Source organism: Pogoniulus pusillus, chromosome 27 (genome assembly GCF_015220805.1).
Source record: "Pogoniulus pusillus isolate bPogPus1 chromosome 27, bPogPus1.pri, whole genome shotgun sequence".
NCBI classification, from domain to species: Eukaryota; Metazoa; Chordata; class Aves; order Piciformes; family Lybiidae; genus Pogoniulus; species Pogoniulus pusillus.
This window is the reverse complement of record NC_087290.1, coordinates 11,733,499-11,752,905: the sequence shown is the minus strand read 5'-3', so window position 1 is coordinate 11,752,905 and position 19,407 is coordinate 11,733,499. Positions and strand designations below refer to the sequence as shown.

General features: G+C 44.7%; 1 protein-coding gene across 15 annotated transcripts in view; it reads left to right on the top strand.

The window, feature by feature from the left end:
- The window catches only part of BCAS3 (BCAS3 microtubule associated cell migration factor), a 413,259-nt gene that overhangs the window by 159,572 nt on the left and 234,280 nt on the right, over positions 1-19,407 (top strand). For all 15 annotated transcript variants that reach the window (XM_064166577.1, XM_064166584.1, XM_064166578.1 and 12 more), the window contains 2 exons: positions 14,183-14,283; positions 18,719-18,915. In XM_064166577.1, the coding sequence (XP_064022647.1) occupies positions 14,183-14,283; positions 18,719-18,915 (298 nt within the window). The remainder of the gene's footprint in view (positions 1-14,182; positions 14,284-18,718; positions 18,916-19,407) is intronic.

Genomic DNA, 19,407 nt, shown 5'->3' with positions numbered 1-19,407 from the left:
CTTTCTTCAGAGAACTGCCAAGTCTCATCATGGCTTGTTCTTTAAAACCACTTGTTTCTGCCTGTTTAGTACTTAGCAACTACGATGCTTCTGGAAGCATAAACTCTTGAGATCTGCTCTTCAGGTGTGCTTTTCATGTCCACCACAGTCTGCTGTTTGTATTCAGGTTCATTTTCTCTCTATGAGTACTTTACTCTCTCTTACCGTGACCCCAGGTTATATGTACTTGTTTGACTGAATCCCTGTTTCCTTGGTCTGACTTCTGTACCTTGCATTTTTGCACGTTTAGATTCATACAGAGGTGTGCATGGTACTGGATGGAGCTGCAGCATCAGTTGGTAACTTGGCTGGCAGCAAGGAGACTCATATCCTTGTTTCATACTTCTTGTTTCCTCTTCTTGTGCCCTTCCTCTTGGAATTCACTTTTGCACTGGAGGAATAGACTGTAGCTGAAATCTCTGGAACATGGACAATTAATGAAAAACTCTTGACATGAGACCAAAAGCTCCCCCCCAGAAAAAGGCATTGACTGAAATGAGATCTGATTTCTGTCCTCTGGCTCTGCAAAGGGCACCTTCATATTCCAGGCAAGAGTTTTGGCTCATCAAGACCAGTTTTATGGAGATGACCTGCGGCTGTCAGAAGCAGGCCAATGACAAGAATTAATATATTAACTGGTATGCAGTACTCTTTGACAAATTGCTTACTAAATACATCAAAATTGATTGGACATTCTGTGTTTAAATTGACAAATGACTGCATTAGGGGAAGGAGGGAAATCCATTAATTACAGCTGCCCTCAACCATAGGAAATGTAATCATATAAATATAGATTTTGTTAAAACAAAAGTCTCTACTTTACTGCAGTGTTGCTGGTAAGTGTACTTGCACCTCTTTGCTATTAAACCTCCAATAGGAGGTTTTGAAGACAAATCTTTGCAATTGGCTTTTAAATAATCAAAGAGCATTTCTGTTGTGTTAAAAGAAATGACGCAGTGTTTCTTCTGACCGCCTCTGGAAATGGTTTCTCTCTCAGCAAAACTGACGTGCAGCTAAGATTCTGCTGGCTCATTCCTTGTTTATTCTAAATGTGGTGCAATTTGTATTCCACCATCTTCAGATTGAAACCAGGACTCCCTAGCCTCAATCTTTGTTCCTGTACTGGCCTCCAAGTGACGCTTGCAGGGCTGTTACTTATTTCTGAGCAAGAATTTGCTCTTGAGTTAGGCCCTGAAGATATAATCAGTTTTATAGGCTTCGTTAAGGGATTCTTGCAAAGGCTGAGGTCTGTATTTATGGCTGCCTTTGCCTTTTGGCTGTTACAACAGATTTTCATTTCTGGCCCAAACTGATGTGCCTATCTTGTGTTTGACTGAAAATGGCTTTCATTAGAAGTCAAACTTAGCAACTATTTGTTGTCTTCAAAGGGAGGGGGGTTAGCCTTTCCTCGCTGTTTGTTTGGGCTAAATGATAACACAATTTATACAGATAATCTCTGTCACTCTGACATCATCTTTGCACTTCCTGCTCCCTCTAATGAAAGCTGTGTGCCCTGAGCAAGCCTTTTGTCTCTAGGCAACATTGTGGTTCTTTATGGCCTAGTTTATATTCCTTTCATACATTCCACTGATGGAAATAAAAATTCCATCCGGAGAGCTGGTGAATATTGTGCAGTGAGAGTGGAGACTGGATTAAATAACTCTCTGAATATGTGCTATGAGGACAGATACCATGGAAAACAAACTCCTGTGCCTGTAACCCAAGCCAGACTGCTGCTGCGCGAGTTACACCGAGCAGACCTGGGGAGGAATCTGGTCATACTGGTCTGCAGGCCTTTCTCCCAGCTCAGCAGAGCGTGATGGAGCTCTGGTAATAGGCTAATGAACTGGGACTGACAATTTTATTTAGTGTTCTGCCACTTCTCAGCTTTCTGCCTCTGTATTTCAGAGGGCTGCAGCACCTCCCCTATGGGGACAGGCTGAGAGAGTTGGGCCTGTTCAGCCTGGAGAAGAGAAGGCCCTGGGGAGACTTTAGAGCAGCCTTCCAGTGTCTGAAGTGGGGTACAGGAGAGGTGGAAAGAAATTTTACAAGGGCTTGTAGTGATAGGATGAGGGACAGTGGTTTTGGGCTGGAAAAGGGGAGATTGAGAGTGGAAATTGAAAATTTGCAGTGAGAGTGGTGAAACTCTGGAACAGGTTTGCCAGGGAGGTTGTGGATACTTCCTCCCTGGAAGTATTCAAGGCCAGGTTGGATGAGGCCTTGAGCAACCTGGGCTAGTGGAAGGTGCCCCTGCCCATGGCAGGAGGGTTGGAACTGCATGATCTTTAAGGTCCCTTCCAACCCAACCCATTCTGTGAGCCTGTGATTTTTTTCTTGCAGATTTAATTTAAATCCATATTCTTTGTCTTTCACTAGCACAAAAGAGCACACATTATAGTACATGGTCCACTGCAGTGTGTGTTTGTAGTGGGGCAAGAGCTGTGTCCTGCTGTATGTGTTCAATATCCATCACAGCAGAGCTCAAGTTCACATAATAAAACTGATCAAAACCAGAGCCTGTCCTGTAAAAACAGTTATGCTGTCTTGTAGTTATGAGGTGTTCAAAGCCTTTTTGCTCTATTTCAGTGGCATCTCATGGCCATGGTCAGACATGAGTTTGGGGTAGCATCAGCAGCTCTCAGCTGCCCGTTATAGTGTCTCTGCTGGGCTTTACTGGTTCTGCAGTGGCACTATGAGCACTGCAGAGCCAAGTTGGCCAGTTTAAATATTCATAGAATCATAGAATCAACCAGGTTGGAAGAGACCTCTAAAATCATCCAGTCCAACCTATCACCCAGCCCCATCCAGTCAACTAGACCATGGCACTAAGTGCCTCATCCAGGCTTTTCTTGAACACCTCCAGGGACGGTGACTCCCCACCTGGCTACAACCTCCTTTCAAGTAGTTGTAGACAGCAGTGACGTCAGCCCTGAGCCTACTCTTCTCCAGGCTAAACAACCCCAGCTCCCTCAGCCTCTCCTCATAGGATTTGTGCTCCAGGCCTTTCACCATCAGTGTCACCCTTCTCTGGACACTTTCCAGTATCTCAACATCTTTCTTGAATTGAGAGGGCTGGAACTGGACACAGTATTCAAGGTGTGGCCTGACCAGTGTTGAATACAGGGAAGAATAACCTCCCATGTCCTACTGGCCGCACTGTTCCTGATACAGGCCAGGATGCTATTGGCCTTCTTGGCCACCTGGGCACACTGCTGGCTCATGTTCAGCTGCTGTCAACCAGTACCCCCAGGTTCCTCTCTGCCTGGCTGCTCTCCAGCCACTCTGTCCTCAGCCTGTAGTACTGCGTGAGGTTGTTGTGGCCAAAGTGCAGAACCTGGCACTTGGCCTTGTTAGAACTCCTGACATTGGACTGTGCCCATCTGTGCAGCCTGTCTAGGTCTCTCTGCCGAGCCCTCCTGGCCTCTAACAGCTTGACATGTGCTCCCAACTTGGTGTCGTCTGCAAACTCACTGATGCTGGACTCTGCTGGACTCTCTCCCCTCCTCCAGATCATCAGTGAGGATCTTAAAAAGGACTGGGCCCAGCACTGATCCCTGGGACACACCACTAGTTGACTGGATCTAGTTGAGGATGTCCCTGCTGACTGCAGGGGGATTGGACTGGGTGACCTTTGGGTGTCCCAACCCAACCCATTCTGGGATTCTATGTTTCTCTATGTGTTAAAAGAACTTCTGATTCTCCCATATCAGTAGTTTGGAAGGATCCATGCGTATGTCCTATAAAAATCCATACTCAGGGAAAAAAAATTCTTCATTCCTCATCATCTTGGGGAGGATATTTCAGAAAATGAACAGCTAAGTGTTTTTCTTGACTCAGGTGTCCTCTCTAAATATTGCAGGAAAGTCTGAGTGTTTGTGTCTCTATCAACTATTAAGTGAGTGTGGGTATGTTAACCAGGAGCCAGACACTTAAAACTCCTTGCAGGAGAATTTTGTCAGACTGTATCTATAATTTGTAAATCTGTGTCTTTTTATCTGCATTTTCTGACTACAGTTATGCTTCCAATGAAACCAATTCCAAGCATACATTTCTCTCTTGAAGAGTTGCTGCATGTATTTGGGGTTGTTTTGGCAGCAGTCACAGTGAAAATGGAATTTTCAGGTTTTCTTCTTAGACTCAGAGGCGTAACAGATTTCAAGCTAATCTGGATCACCTTCCTCTTCCAGTAAAGATGTTTCTAATGAACTTGTAATTCATGGTGTTTTTTTAAGGGAAAACTGTGCTTCCCTAAAACTGTGACCAGCAACTTCCTGCTTCCTACAGGAAACAGGATTGAGTGGTAAAGGGAAGGAAATGTAATTTGTGGCTGAGTTTAGGACTGATTGAGGTAAACAGGAGCAGGGCAGATGGCGTTTCACAGAATCACAGAAACATCCAGGTTGGAAAAGACCCTCAGGATCATCAGGTCCAACCTAGAACCTGCTCTATAAGATTCACCTTAAACCATCTCCCTAAGCACCACATGCAAAGGACCCTTAAAGACATCCTGGGTGGGTGACTCCATCACCTCCCTAGGCAGCTCATTCCACTGACCACTCTCTCCATGAAAGAGCTGCACCACTGCATATGAGCGAGGACTAAATCTGATACATTCCTCAGCCTTAATTGATGTTTGTGGACTAATACAGGTGAAGCAGATAAAAGTTTTAACTCTGTAAAGTGCATTGGTGTGCTGCTTTGAGGCTAATTGGAATATTTTAATGAGAAAAATTAGCTGATAGGCTGTGCACAGGAAACAATGGTGGTGGCTACTGCACTCATAGGCTTACTGAGATGTATAAAAGCAAGGACACAAACATAGATAAGTGTCTATATCTGTCAGAGTTGGTGTCTGTGTTCTCTCCCTGGGCTTCTGCTGCTCTGCTTGAATTTGTGTAACCCAACTAATCACTCTGCTTCTAACCCCGGTGCCAATCCTCCAAAGTCACCTTGCATGTAAGGCAGATTCTGGGATAAGATAGAGGAGTGGAAAGAAGGTGGAAGGGTGGTTGGGAGCCCCTCCTGGTGACTCTGATATCTGGGAAGGGTACTGTGTTTCTGTATTACTTTTAACTTGTATATTTCTGTATATGGTTATATATATTTGTGGTATATTGTAAATATCTGGTTGTATATTGTACTAAGCTGTAAGTACAAAGCTTCATTCCTTAACTTCCAGCTGGCTGAGTCTAGTCTGGGTGATTTCATTGTGTGTGTGAGTTGGGGGGGGCGGGTAATTCCCAAACCATCACAATTGGCAATGGATGTTAAGTTTTTGATGCATATCTCCACCTGGGCCTGTGCATGGCTTCCTCAGATCGCTGAGCACTTGCCCATCTTAATCCATGTTTTATAAACCCAAGTGCTGGAAACAGCCCCCGCGCCTAGGAACGAAAATACTTTCAGATGTGTACAAACAACAATAATGAACAAGGGCACATGCTGAAATAGTTCTTTACTGTGCTTACATGGTCATCTGGAACTTCTTAGAGCAGGGGTCCATCGACACGCAGGGGTCAGTTTTCAAAGCAGTGTACAGGGATTTAGCCGCGCGACTCCCATTGACGTTAATGGGAGTCAAACGGCTAAATCCCCACGCACCGCTTTGAAAATTTACTACTAAGCCTCCTGACTTCTCACTACATACTTTGATTGTAACAGTAATCCATGGTTAACATAATTTTCCCGACAATAATGTCAAACATACTTTTGAAGTTGGTGAATTATAGAAATAGTTACCTCTTCCATAATTCTTTAAAGATGGCCATCAGATGGATTTCGCCACAGGTTTGTGCAGTTGCAATGATTCTTTAGCTCAGGCAAGGATGTATCTGTTATCCTTTGGTGCAGAACTGATAGTCTGCTCACAGTCTGGGCATTTAAAGTCTTAGATAGCCTTAAGATGCTATGTACTGTGAGTAATCCTCAATTCAACAGAGATGTTGAGGTACTGGAATGTGTCCAGAGAAGGGCAGCAAGGCTGGTAAGGGCCTGGAGCACAGCCCTGTGAGGAGAGGCTGAGGGAGCTGGGGGTGTTCAGCCTGCAGCAGAGGAGGCTCAGGGCAGACCTCATTGCTGTCTACAGCTACTTGAAGGGAGGTTGTAGTCAGGTGGAGGTTAGTCTCATCTCCCAGGCAACCAACAACAGAACAAGGGGACGCAGACTCAAGTTGTGCCAGGGGAGGTCTAGGCTGGATGTTAGGAGGAAGTTGTTGGCAGAGAGAGTGATTTGCATGGGAATGGGCTGCCCAGGGAGGTGGTGGAGTCTCCATCCCTGGAGGTGTTCAAGTAAAAGCCTGGATGAGGCACTTAGTGCCATGGTCTAGTTGATTGTGTAGGGCTGGGTGCTAGGTTGGACTGGATGATTTTGGAGGTCTCTTCCAACCTATTTGATTCTGTGATTCTAATACCAGCTTCTAGCTCTGCCATACTTCTCATGTTCAATGTACTTGAGTGGTTTACTCTGGGAACTTAAGAAATGGAAGCTGGAGTTGAGCACAATGAACCTATACCCCTCTTGCAGTGCAACCAGGTGTAATGGTGAAGCCCGAACACCTAATCAGCACTTTTTAGGGGGAAAAAATAAAAAGCCAGGCTATTGACTATCAGACTGGTGAAAAGTAAGGAGCAAGTAAAGCAGTCATCAAAGCTGGGATAATCTAAGGAGAATTCCTGTCCTGATTACAGACTTACCTATTCCTGTAAGATGAAAGTGCTGAAACAGAGAATGGATGGTCTGTAAAGTACCTAATAAACTGTGGGCAGTATACAAATAAAGAATGAATAAATGGGTAAGTCAATTGGTGGTGTGAAATAACTGTTAAGCTGGCTAAACTCCTGGTTTACAGGGAGGGTTAAACTTAATTTTATGATGTTTATGCATAGAAGAATCTCAGAAAGTCCTAACAGGGTAAAAAATGAGTGGGAAGAAGTTCTGGGTTAAAAAAGGACATTTTAATTTGCAGAGCATGCTCCTGCAGGAGTTTACAAGCTGGAAAATACATTAAAACCAGAACTTTGTTCAGTAACATATAGCCACAAGTGAAAATACATAGAGTGTATCACCACACTACAGAGAGTTTACTTGAAATGTGGCTGTGAGCATTCTGCCTACACTGAAAATCTCATCCTCAATTCCTGTCACGCTGGAGTAGAGTCAGAGCCAACAGGCACAGAGCTCTCTGCTGCATGAGATTTAGGAACATACATGCAGTTAAACTCCCTAAGCAGTTGCTGGACCTGAACTACATAGCAAAGCTGACTGGGAGATATCAAAACCAACCTCTGACAGAAGTGAGATCACATCTGTAAAATGGAAAAAAGGTGAACCTGTCGAATTTGAAGTGGCTGCATGGAGACCTAAACCACAGCTGTCACACTCCACTTGTCCTGGGTAACCTGATGGAACTAATATGCCAGTAGCTCCAGAAGCAGCATGAAGTAAATCATTCAAATTGTGGAGCTTAATTTTAAGAGAAGCACTCCTGAAGCTTGTTGACAAGCGTGGGATTACCCCTAGGTTTGAGGCATAACATGAGAACCACAGAAGAAGCATCCAAATCATCCTTGGTGTGAAGCCAAGGGATGTGTCCTTTCATTCTGCATACCTGTTTGCCGTGGGCATCGCTAGAGGCTGCACACGGACATGGAGTAGACTTCAGAGTTAATGAATTAATTGAGTACATTGCTGCGGTCTCCACTAGATTTTACACCTCTATTTCAAAATACAAATGTTGTGCATTTGGTTGAAATAGAGGAAAGCTCCCTGGGTGTCTGCAGGCATGTGTATGGCAGGCAGCACAGAAGAAATATTCTTTATAGCCTGCAAACGCCTTTGTTTGCTCTTAATTTGCACAAACATCCATCCCTTGGAGAAGAGCACATTGGGAATTTCATCTATAACTCTCAATTAAATAGAATTGTGTAAAGCTTATTTATATAAATGAGAAAATTAAAACCTTTTGGTTCAAGGAGTACACAGAACTAAGTAAAACTAATGATTTATTGTTCCCAAATTAAAACCATCAGGGCGCAGGCTACAATTGAGCTGTAGTGTTTCTTTGTTCCAACACTTCTGTGCTGCTGAAAGATGACAATTTATAATCTTTGGATGAAGAAAGGCTTGTCTTGGGTCTAGGTACTTATTGTGTAATTAGCCCATCTCTGAACAAAACCACTGTTTGCTAATTCCAATATTCATCAAGCATTCTGTGTCTGGCTAGGTCTTGCTCACATGTCAGGAATGCCTGTGCAGATTGCTCAAGGTTTATAGATATTGGTTGCTTTCTTCATTTCTCACTAAATATCATGGCAAAGTTGCAGCACAATGAGAGTTTGTCATCCTTCATCACTGAGCTGTCTGAATCAGGTCCTGGAGCTGCAGAGGAGTATCAGCTCAGCTGTACTTCAGCTTTTGTTTTGGCTTGTGTCGAAACTTTTGTCTCCGCAGTCACTTCTGTGCAGTTTTTCCTGGCACTAACAATTAACACACAAATTGCTAAATTTGGAACACACTGAGGGTTTTTTTTTTCAGCTCTTTCCTGTTACTAATATTTTTTTGATCCAGTATAGTAGTAAGATTAATCCTGTAAATGCAGGGAAGGGAGCCTGTAAACTTAAAGAATTTGGCTTAGGTTGTTGGTAAGCATCTGCAGCTTGCACTTGGAGGGTAGAAAATGAGGTGGCAGTGTTTAATTCATAAAGGAAGATTAAATAGTTTTCACAGAGATTCATTTTTTCCTTAGTTGAGCATGGGGGGGTTCAGCAGAGATAGTCAGGATCACAGAATCACAGAATTTTAAGAGGTTTGAAGGGACCTCTGAAGATCATCTAGTCCAACCCCACTTCCAGAGCAGGATCATCCAGGGTAGGTCACACAGAAAAGCATACAGGTGGGTTTTTAATGTTTCCAGAGAAGGAGGCTCCACAGCCTCTCTGGGCAGCCTGCTCCAGGGCTCTGCCACCCTCACAGTGGAAGCAGTTTTTCCTTCTGCTCCCAGCTCTTCCTCTGCTCCAGCTTGCACCCCTGCCCCTTGTCCTGTCCTTGGCCACCCCTGAGCAGAGCCTGGCTGCGTCCTCCCCACACTGCCCTATACCCCTTTAGCAGCAGCAATGAGGGCAGCCCTCAGGCTCCTCTGCTCTGAGCCCCAGCTCCCTCAGCCTGGCTTCACAGGAGATGCTGCACTGCCTGCAGCAGCTTTGTGGCTCTGTGCTGAACTCTTTTTGAAGCAGTTACCTGAAATCCTTCTTGAACTGAGGCTCTCAGAACTGGTCACAATATTCCAGATGCAGCCTCAAAAGGCAGAGTTGAGGGGGAGGAGAACCTCACTTGACCTACTAACCACAGCCCTTTTACTGGATGGAGGAGCAGGAATATATTCCAGATTTAGAGTTGATGAAGATCACTTTTTTCTTGAAGGAGGACAGAGATTAAAGATGCTACTGTTATTTTTGAGCAGCCCAAAGATGTTTTTTGCCCCTTTGCCAAATATTTATGGCAGAGCTCTGATTTGCTTGTAGGTAGCACTCCAGTTTTTAAAGTGACCTTGAATGCTTGCTGATGGAATATTTTGTTTTGTAAGTGAAATTAAGAAACTCATGTTCTGTTTTGATGGATAAAGAGAAATTGTATGTTCTAATTCTCACCTCAGGTTTTAACCAACACTCATTGCCTTTGTACTTTTTCACTCCAAGACTAATTAGCCAAAATTCTGCATGTTGTGCATTTCCAGATTAAACAAACACAGTTGCATCCTGATATTTGATGTATATTTGCTCAAGATGTTGGTGTTAAGAATAGCAAAAGAAGTTAAAAGGTTGGCAGAGCTCAGACACGAAGCATTGGATTCATTATGTTGGGAAGGCACAAAACTCTGCAACTGCCAGTAAAAGACGTTCTCTGTGCAGCAAGGGCTTGCGTGCTCCTGCTTTGTGTGTGTGCCATTTGTGACTCTTTCCTGATGAAGAAACTACAGGAGTTCGAGACAGAACATCAGCTGCTGCAAAGCTCCTGAATACTATGAATTTTGTTATTGCCTATCCTACTTTATAGTGAAATTCCTGAAGAACTGGGAAAAGCTCAGCTTTAGAGCAGCTTCACTGATGTGTGAGAGAGAGGCTGCTGGAATTTCCAGTGTGAATTCAGATTTTCAAAGAATTAAGCTGGGAGAGAAAAGATTACTTTCAAGCTCAAATTCCTGGAAATGGGCCTCTGGGCTTAAATTAATCTCATCTTGGAGCCTGATACCAACACAAGAGGTGTGTGACCCAGAAAAGAAGGCAAAATCAGCTTTACATTTTTCTGTGTTGTACAGATATTTGTTCCTGTAACTGCAAGGCAGTTTTTGACTTGAGGAAACTGTCCATAAGTATATCTGTAGTCAGCAGTAGAGCAGTGGCAAGTCTCCAGCAAAGATCACTTGTCTTACAAGGTCCTATCTCAGAGAACACTGCGTGCTCCCACTGAGGGCAGGGGGGAGTAGAGCTTTGCCTGTGGTGAGGCTGGGACCGTCATATGGGATCCTGCTATCAAAACCAGACTCTCTTTAAATGCCTGCTTTTGTGATAGGTGTGGCATATAAATGCTGTTTTATTAAATAGCAAAAATAAATTGCTGAGGTTTGACCTCAGCTGAGGCTTTATCACTGTTGCCCTGCTGGTGAACTCGAAGGCAGAGCTTTTGGTGGAATTCAGCATGTCGTCACTTTTTTTTTTGGTAGAAAGAGTTAATGCTGTGCTCTGGAGCTGCACTGGAATGGAGGTTACTGCAGAGCTGTGATTCCTCAAGAAAAGGCAGCAGTGTGGGACCCAAACTTCTTAAATTTGTCTTGCTTCCTCCCTGTGAAGCAGTCTTGGATCTCCAGGGAAAGGGAAGAGTATTAGCATGGGAGAAGCACCGTGTCAAAGCAGGGGGGATGCTGCTCCATGGGCTAGTGTGTTTGCAGCTAGTCACTGAAGAGCAGCTTCCCTCATCTTGACAGCTCGAGTAGTTGCCCCTGGGAGAGAAAACAAAAAGAAATTCAGAACAGTCCATAAAGTTCCCTTTAGTTTGAAAGCAAAAATGTCTGCTAGAGCCATGAACAGTTTGTTAGAGTTCAATAACAGGAAAGCCTGCAGTTGATCAGCTGTGCCCTCAGAAACAGGCATTGCTCCAGTCAGAATTTATTGTAGGGGAGGCAGGAGAGGTGGGGAAGATTAGGATAGCAGCAAAACACGTCAGGCGTTGCAATGGGCTGCCCAGGGAGGTGGTTGAGTCACCAGCCCTGGATGTGTTTACAGGTCGTTTGGATGTGGTGCTTGGGGATATTGGTGTAGGGGAGAATCTTGCAGAGCAGGGTTAGCAGTAGGACTTGGTGATCCTAGGGGTCTCTGCCAACCTGAATGCTTCTGTGATTTTGTGTTGGAATAATGGGCTTGTATCTGCTCTGGTGAGACCTCTAGTACTGCATTCAGTTCTGGGCTCCCTGTTTAAGAGGGACAGGGATCTGCTGGAGACTCTGAGGGAGGGCTAGGAGGATGATTAGGGGACTGGAGCACTGTCTGAGGAGGAGAGGCTGGGAGACGTGGGGCTGTTTAGTCTGGAGAAGACCAAGAGGGGATTTAATAAGTGTCTGTAAATATCTGAGGGCTGGGCATGGGGGGGGGGGACGATGGCGGGGGGGACTGGGACACACAGTTCTCTGCTCACTTGCTCCCTGGGATAGGACAAGGAGCAATGGATGGAAGCTGCAGCACAGGAGGTTCCAGCTCAACAAAAGGGGGAACTTCTTTCCTGTAAGGGTCCCAGAGCACTGGAACAGACTGCCTCATCCAACCTGGCCTTAAACCTCTCCAAGGAGGGGACATCCACAGAGGCTGGACCAGATGGTCTTTCGAGGTCCCTTCTAGCCCCTGACATTCTATGAGTCTATGACCTACCTGGGCAACGTAGTCCAGTCTCATCACTCTCACTATAAACAATTTCTTTCTAATATCCAGTCTAAGTCTGCTGTTTTCAGGCTGTAAAATGTCCCTCTCCAGCTTTCTTGTGGCCTCCTTCAGGTACTGGCAGGCTGCTTTGAGGTCCTCTGGAGCCGTTTCTTCTCCAAGCTGAGCAGCCCCAGCTCTCTCAGCCTATCCCCATAGGGGAGACTCTCCAGCCCTCTGAGCATCTTCATGGCCTCCTCTGGACTCGTCCAACAGTTCCATATCCTTGTGCATAGGGCCCCAGATCTGGCTGCAGGGCTCCAGGTGAGCTCTCACAAAGAGAGGGGAAGAATCACTTTGCTCATCCTGCTGGTCACACTTCTCCTGATGCAGCCCAGGGTGCAGTTGGCCTTCTGAGTTCTGATAGCCGCTTAGACAAACAGGATGCAAATCCCTTTATTCCCTGGGGAGCGTGGATTTATGGGCAGCCTGCGCTGTTTACGTTGCAGAGGCGCCGTTCTGTGTTTCTGGTTACAGTTGTGTCTGCTCTGCCACTGTAAACTCCTGTTATTAGGGGTTTACAACGGGCCTGTAAAAATTTGTAGCTGATGGAAACTCGACGCACAAGGTCAGCCCTGTAATACTAGAGTCTCTAAAAATCCATTTCAGAACCTTGGAGTCGATTTTAGGTTATGTGGCTATAAAAAAATCTTGGTTCTGATGTTAGGATTGCGCAGTCTCTCGACAGTACAGCATCAAACTCTCTCATCTTGCCAAAGTGAAAACACCATTGGTGCATTTGCTGCTTTTGTGGTGTTTGCACTTCCCTCAAAGTGGGTGTGGTTTCATGGTGTTGAATTCAGGCTTCCAGTCAGCCCCTGAGAGCAAGCAGCCACAGGAAAATACCTCCTGTCTTGTTGCCTCCTGTCTCATTGTCAGTGTGCTTGCTTGCATTTTGCCTTTTCTAAGCTCTTTCAGCTTTCTCAAGTGCGAGGTTTTAGTGAGAGCAGCACAATGGTGCTGTAGAAAGTGAAGGACCTGGACGTATGAAGCTTTGCTGGTGTGTTTAAACGACTCAAGGATGAGGAAATACTGAAAGTGTACAATGAAGAGTCTGCAGTTCTCTGATTTTTTTTGGTGGTAGCACTTAAAAACTAAATTCTGATTTTCCTCTCTATGTACAATTTTATACTAACTGTTAAAAGTTCATTGCTGTCTAGAGAAGAACTTGTGTTCTGCTGTTGTAGTGAGTCCATAGGGAGGTAAATGACAGCAGTGAACAGAGGAACAAGATCAGCTTAGTTTTGTTGTGTGAATTGAGGTTACTGGTACCAGTCTTTTGAAAACAGCAGAGATGTAGGTATTTAGGCAGTTCTGGTAATGCAGCATTTTTCTGTCAAGAAAAGGTTTGCTGTGGATTGAGATGTTCAAGAAAAGACTGGATGAGGCACTTAGTTCCATGATCTAGTTGATTGGATAGGACTGGGCGATAGGTTGGACTGGATGAGCTTGGAGGTCTCTTCCAACCTGGTTGATTCTATGATTCTGTGATCCCAAAAATTCACCCATCCTTGGCTTTCTGATTATGACTGGAAGTGAGGCTCCGACATCCAGGAGTTTGGAGTGTATGGGATCCGTGGAGTTTGTGTCTGGATTGTTGTGTTTAATATCCACTGATGAATTTGTCCTTCAGCTTGAACTAATACAGCTTTCTGGTTATCCATGCACCTGCAGCTGAAAAAAGTGGTTTGCTTTATCTGTCCAGCATTATTGTACAGAGTTAATCTAATGCATTGCAACTGGGAGTAAAGAATTTCTGTTCATTTATGATCCAGTGAAATAATCTCAGTATTTAATCTTTGTAGCAAATTACACACCACATTCTTTGTCATGGGTTCTTAATTGATGTATTCTTGCTACTGTACTGCAAAGGTGACAGTAGGATGGTAACAAAGCACTTCCAAGTAAAATTGCAAGAAATTCACATCATCAGACCCAAGTTTTTGTGAAGCCAGCTTTAAATTAGCTGTGTGAATGTCCCAGTCAGGGCGATAGCTCACACCAGGAAGTCCTGGCAATGTCCTTGCAGATTTAAGAAAATACAAATGTCACTGTGCCAATAACTGACTGGAAAAGCATTGTTGTTGTTATTATTGTTGTTATTGTTGTTGTTGTTGTTGTTGCTCCCCCAAGCATTTCACAGTAGATTTGATTTTTCATTGCTCTGGGATTTTTGCAGTGGTTCCACCAGGGAGTCCTGGGCCAATCACTCGACACGAGTCGTACGACAGCCTGGCTTCTGACCACAGCGGGCAGGAGGATGAGGAGTGGCTTTCACAGGTATGCTTCCTGGGGATGTTCATCATGGGTTTATGGAATGGGTTGGGTTGGAAGGGACTTTAAAGGCCATCCATGCATGTGCAGGGACACCTTCCGCTAGACTGGCTTGCTCAAAGCTCAAGGCTCACAGGATGTCAGGGCTTGAAAGGGACCAAAGAGATCATCAAGTCCAACCCCGCTGCCAGAGCAGGACCATACAATCTAGCTCAGGTCACAGAGGAATGCACCCAGGCAGGCCTTGAAAGTCTCCACAGAAGGAGACTCCACAACCTCTTTCCAGGGATGAGTTGTGTACAGCCTCTCTGGGCAGCCTGTTCCAGTATCTCACCACCCCCACAGTAAAGAACTTCTTCCTGATGTCTGATCTAAATCTACCCTGCTGTAGTTTGAGGCCATTGCCCTTTGTCCTATCACCACCTGTCCTTACAAATAGTCTCTCCCCAGCTGTCCTGTAGCCCCCTTCAGGTATTGGAAAGTTGTTGTAAGGTCTTCCTGGAGCCTTCTTTTCTGCAGACTAAACAGACCAACTCCCTCATGCTAAACTTATGGAAGAGCAGTGCTCCAACCCACTGGTCATCTTTGTAACCCTTTGTTTAGCATTTTTGCAGTTATGGTGACGTTTTGGCATAATGGGCAACCTTAGGAAAAAAGGAAGTGAGGGAAAACTACATTTTGGGCCTTGGTTCATCAGTAATTCTTGGAAGACATAAGGTGTTAAAAGTACTTAAGACTGCTTGAACTTCATTCTTAGAATCATAAAATCATAAAATGGCTTGGGTTGGAAGGGACCTTTAGGGATTATCTACTCCTACCTCCTTGCAATGGTCAGGAGCACCTCTGAACTTCACTTGATTGTTCAAAGCTTTATCCAGCCTGGCCTTGAGCACCTCCAGGGAGGCGGCATCCACAGCCTGCCTGGGCAGCCTATTCCAGAGTCCCTTTAGAAGAGTAAATATCACAGAATCAACCAGGTTGGAAGAGACCTCCAAGATCATCCAGTCCAACCTATCACCCAGCCCTATCCAATCATCTAGACCATGGCACTAAGTGCCTCATCCAGACTTTTCTTGAACACCTCCAGGGGTGATGACTCCACCACCTCTCTGAACAGCCCATTCCAATGCCAGTCACTCTCTCTGGGAAGAACTTCCACCTGACACCCAGCCTATACCTGCCCTGGCACAACTTGAGACTGTGTCCCCTTGTTCTGTTGCTGGTTGCCTGGCAGAAGTGACCAATCCCACCTGGCTACAGCCTCCCTTCAGAGATATATAGATACCTCTGTGTTCATGACATCACTTGGGATTTATTATTTTTTCTTACAAACTTGGGAAAATCCTCAGTGATGGCAGATTTCCTTTTCCTTAGGAGAAAGTCCTGAGTGATGTCAGACTCCTTTTTTTTCCCCTTGTAAATAGGATAAAATCCCAAGTGATGTCAGACATAATTTTTTTTTCCTTATAAAAAGATGTGACAGAACAAGATAATTCCAGAGAATGCTTGTGGAATGTTGAATTCTAGCTAAGTGAACAGAGCCAGGGAAGCTCTTCTGAGCCTGAAGATGCTGACGCTCTCTAAGCAAGCCACTTTAGATTAAGCCCAAAGTGCAAGTGTGTTTTTCAAAATTAAAGTGTTGTTATCAACAGTAACAGCACGCAGTGAAAAAACACTGCCCTTCACTTCAACTTTTCAATTAGAACAGTGGGTAATGTGTGCTGTCAGTGTGAAGTAGATACAATATGTTTGTCCTGCACACAACAGGAGAGTGAATAGGAACATCTGGCCGTAGCCTCAGTAAAACTGCAGAGGCATCTGTTTACCTCTCGGCTCTGTGACACTGATGGTTTCAAGCTTAAAATATACAGATTACTTTATCTGTGGCCTAATTTACACTGCTGCATAAAAGCTACTTGCCTCAGAAATGGCTACAGTCAATCCAAGTTAGGCTGAGATAAATGTAGAGATGGGAATAGTGCTAAATAGGCTGTGCATTTGTCATCTTGGCTTAGCAGGGGACTCAGAATGACATTGGCCCCTGCTTAAAATGGCTTCTGAAAGAGTTAAGAACCACTGCTAGTACACATCTCTGTCATATAGATCCAGTAATAGGTTTTCATTACTCTTCTCACTACACTGCATTTTTGCTGTGAAGCTGATCGTTGTTGTAACAGAAATTGATGGGATTTTAATAGCCTGGGTTTGTTGTCTTCGGTGAGAGCTCACCTGAGCTTAATATTTTCATTTCCTGTTTCCTTTTTCTGATGTTTATAGGCTCATTTTTTATTTAAATAATTTTATTGCAGAAGACTTACATGGAATCATAGAATCAACCAGGTTGGAAGAGACCTCCAAGGTCATCCAGTCCAACCTGTCACCGAGCCCTATCCAATTAACTAAACCATGACACTAAGTGCCCCATCCAGTCTTCTCTTGAACACCTCCAGGCATGAACTAGATGATCTTTAAGGACCATTCTATGATGCTATGATTTTATTTACAAGGCCAGGTTTTCCTCATCACACTCATCTCCAGCAGCGCTACCATCCGAAGTTTTCATCATTGAATCACAAACTCATAGAACAGTTTGGGTCGGAAGGGACCTCCAGAGGTCATCCAGTCTGATCCCCCTGCCATCAACAGGGACATCCTCAACTAGGTCAGGTTGCTCAGAGCCTTATTGAGCTTGGCCTTGAATATCTGCAGGAATGAGGCTTCAGCAGCTATTCCTGGACAACCCATTCCAGTGTTCCACTAGCCTCATGGTGCAGAACCTGTTCCTAAAATCCAATCTATATCTCTCCTCCAACTTCAAACCACTTCCCCTCATTCTGCCTTTGGAACCAGTCCCTCTCCAGCCTTCATGGTTGTTTGCATTTAGCTATATTTAGCTTATTTAAGACTTTGCCAGAATTGTTACTCATCAGGTTTGTAGTTATCAGTGTGGAAAAAAAATAGGTGCTTCTTTTACTGAAAAACTTCTTTTTCAGAAGTTTCTGTCTGGACTCTCACTGGGAGAGAAAGGGAAAATCAGAGTATTGGAAATTGTTGCTTGTTAGACACCTGTATTCTCTGTCTTTTGAGAGTAGGCATGGAAGTGAGAAGCTTCTGTGTCTATCTACACTTAAGTATAGCTCACCTGTATATATAATAGACTTGTGGTTGCTCATTGCAAGCAAACACCTTTCTTTCTGCTTCAACTGTTGGAATTTGGGTTAAATGAGTATCAGTGTGTGTGTAGCTGCTTTCTGACTCCATGTGCTGTACATACCTGTTCATATAACATCTGCATGGGAAGATGCAGTGTGGCCAGGGCTGTTCAGTGCCTCACAACATACTGCATATTGCTCTCTGCTACAAATCTTGTTGCATCCCAGCAAGGTGGTCCCTGCCAGCAGTATCCTCAGATATGCCAACAGTAATTATGAGCTTTGATTTGAGCTGCATCTCACACTATATACATGTGAAGCAGTGCTGTTTAACGTGGGAACTTCTAGCAAGCAGCTGTAACAAAGCCGTGACAGCTTGCCTTTAGAAAGTGCATCCCTTCACCTGGTTGGGACTGAGGTTGTCTGCAGGAAGCAGACTTTTGGTCTGTGTTCCCCTGTTACACCACGAAGGCAGTTGTAGCATTTGGTCTCTTCTCCCAGGCAACCAGCGACACAACAAGAGGACACAGTTTCAAGCTGTGCCAGGGCAGGTTTAGGCTTAGGAGGTTAGGAAGTTCTTCACAGAAAGAGTGATTGGCATTGGAATGGGCTGCCAGGGAGGTGGTGGAGTCACTATCCCTGGGGGTGTTTAAAAGGAGGCTGGATGAGGCACTTAGTTGCATAGTTTAGTTAATTAGAAGATGTTAGGTGACAGGTTGGACTCAATGATTATAGAGGTCTTTTCCAACCTGGTTATTCTGTGATTCAGGTTAGACTGTGTAGTTCAGAATCGTAGAATCACAGAATCATTTTGGTTGGAGAAGGCTTCTAAGATCATCAAGTCCGACCATCAACTTAAGACTACCATGGACATTAAACCATGTCCCAGAGTGCCACATGTTTCTTGAATACCTCCAGCAGTGGTCATTCCATCACCTTCCCAGGCAGCCTGTTCCAATCCTGACTACTCTTTCATTTTTCCCAGTCTCCAGCCTAAACCTCCCCTGGCAAGATTTCAGGCCATGGGAAGGAATGAATAGGATGAGATGAAGTCATGGCCAGACTGGAGTGTCAGTCTAGGCTTTCAGGGCTTTGCAGGAAGCTCTTGGCTTTGCCTACAACATCTTTTTTCTAGCAGAGGCTCCTCAGATTTCTCCTTGCTCAATGCTCCTCCAAACCAATGGCACAAAACACTCCTTTTGCTTGAGAGCAGCAGAATTCTGGGGGCTCAGTGCTTTGAAGAAATGGTTTGTTTGTGTTAAGCATTTCCCCATATTCCCATCCCACAGGTGGAGATAGTGACTCACACTGGGCCTCATCGCCGCCTCTGGATGGGCCCCCAGTTCCAGTTCAAAACAATCCACCCCTCAGGCCAGACCACTGTCATTTCCTCCAGCTCTTCTGTGCTGCAGTCGCATGGCCCAAGTGATACCCCTCAGCCTCTTCTGGACTTTGATACAGATGATCTTGATCTCAACAGTCTCAGGTAAAACCAAAACCCGTTTCCAAGCTGTTCTGCATTTGTTGTGTGAATAAGTCGCCTCTTGCTTACATGAGGCCATCTGGCTAGAACGTGTAAGAGTTTTCATCAAGCTTGTACAGATGGAACTCTTAGAAGGGCGTGTGACTCAACAACCACAAAATTTCATCCAGGCCAGGCAGTTTTAGATTCCTTTCTGCTGCCCCTTCTCTTGTAAAAGACAGTGAGACACAGTACAAAGTCTGATGGCCTTGCTCAGCCTCATCTTGGCTTTCACAGGCTCTACATTGCTTAATAAATTCATTTTCTCAGACATGAGTGGGAGCTTTATGCCGCAGATTTAAATGCTGACTGTGAAGTGGTCACTGTTTGAGCAGTAAGTGAACTTCTGGAATGTTTTTTCCCTCCCCTGTTGGATTTTTTCCCTTCCTGTACTTGCTGTTTTATTGGATTCTTTTTTGTGTATTTAATTCATCTGGTTTTGGACCTTGATTGATC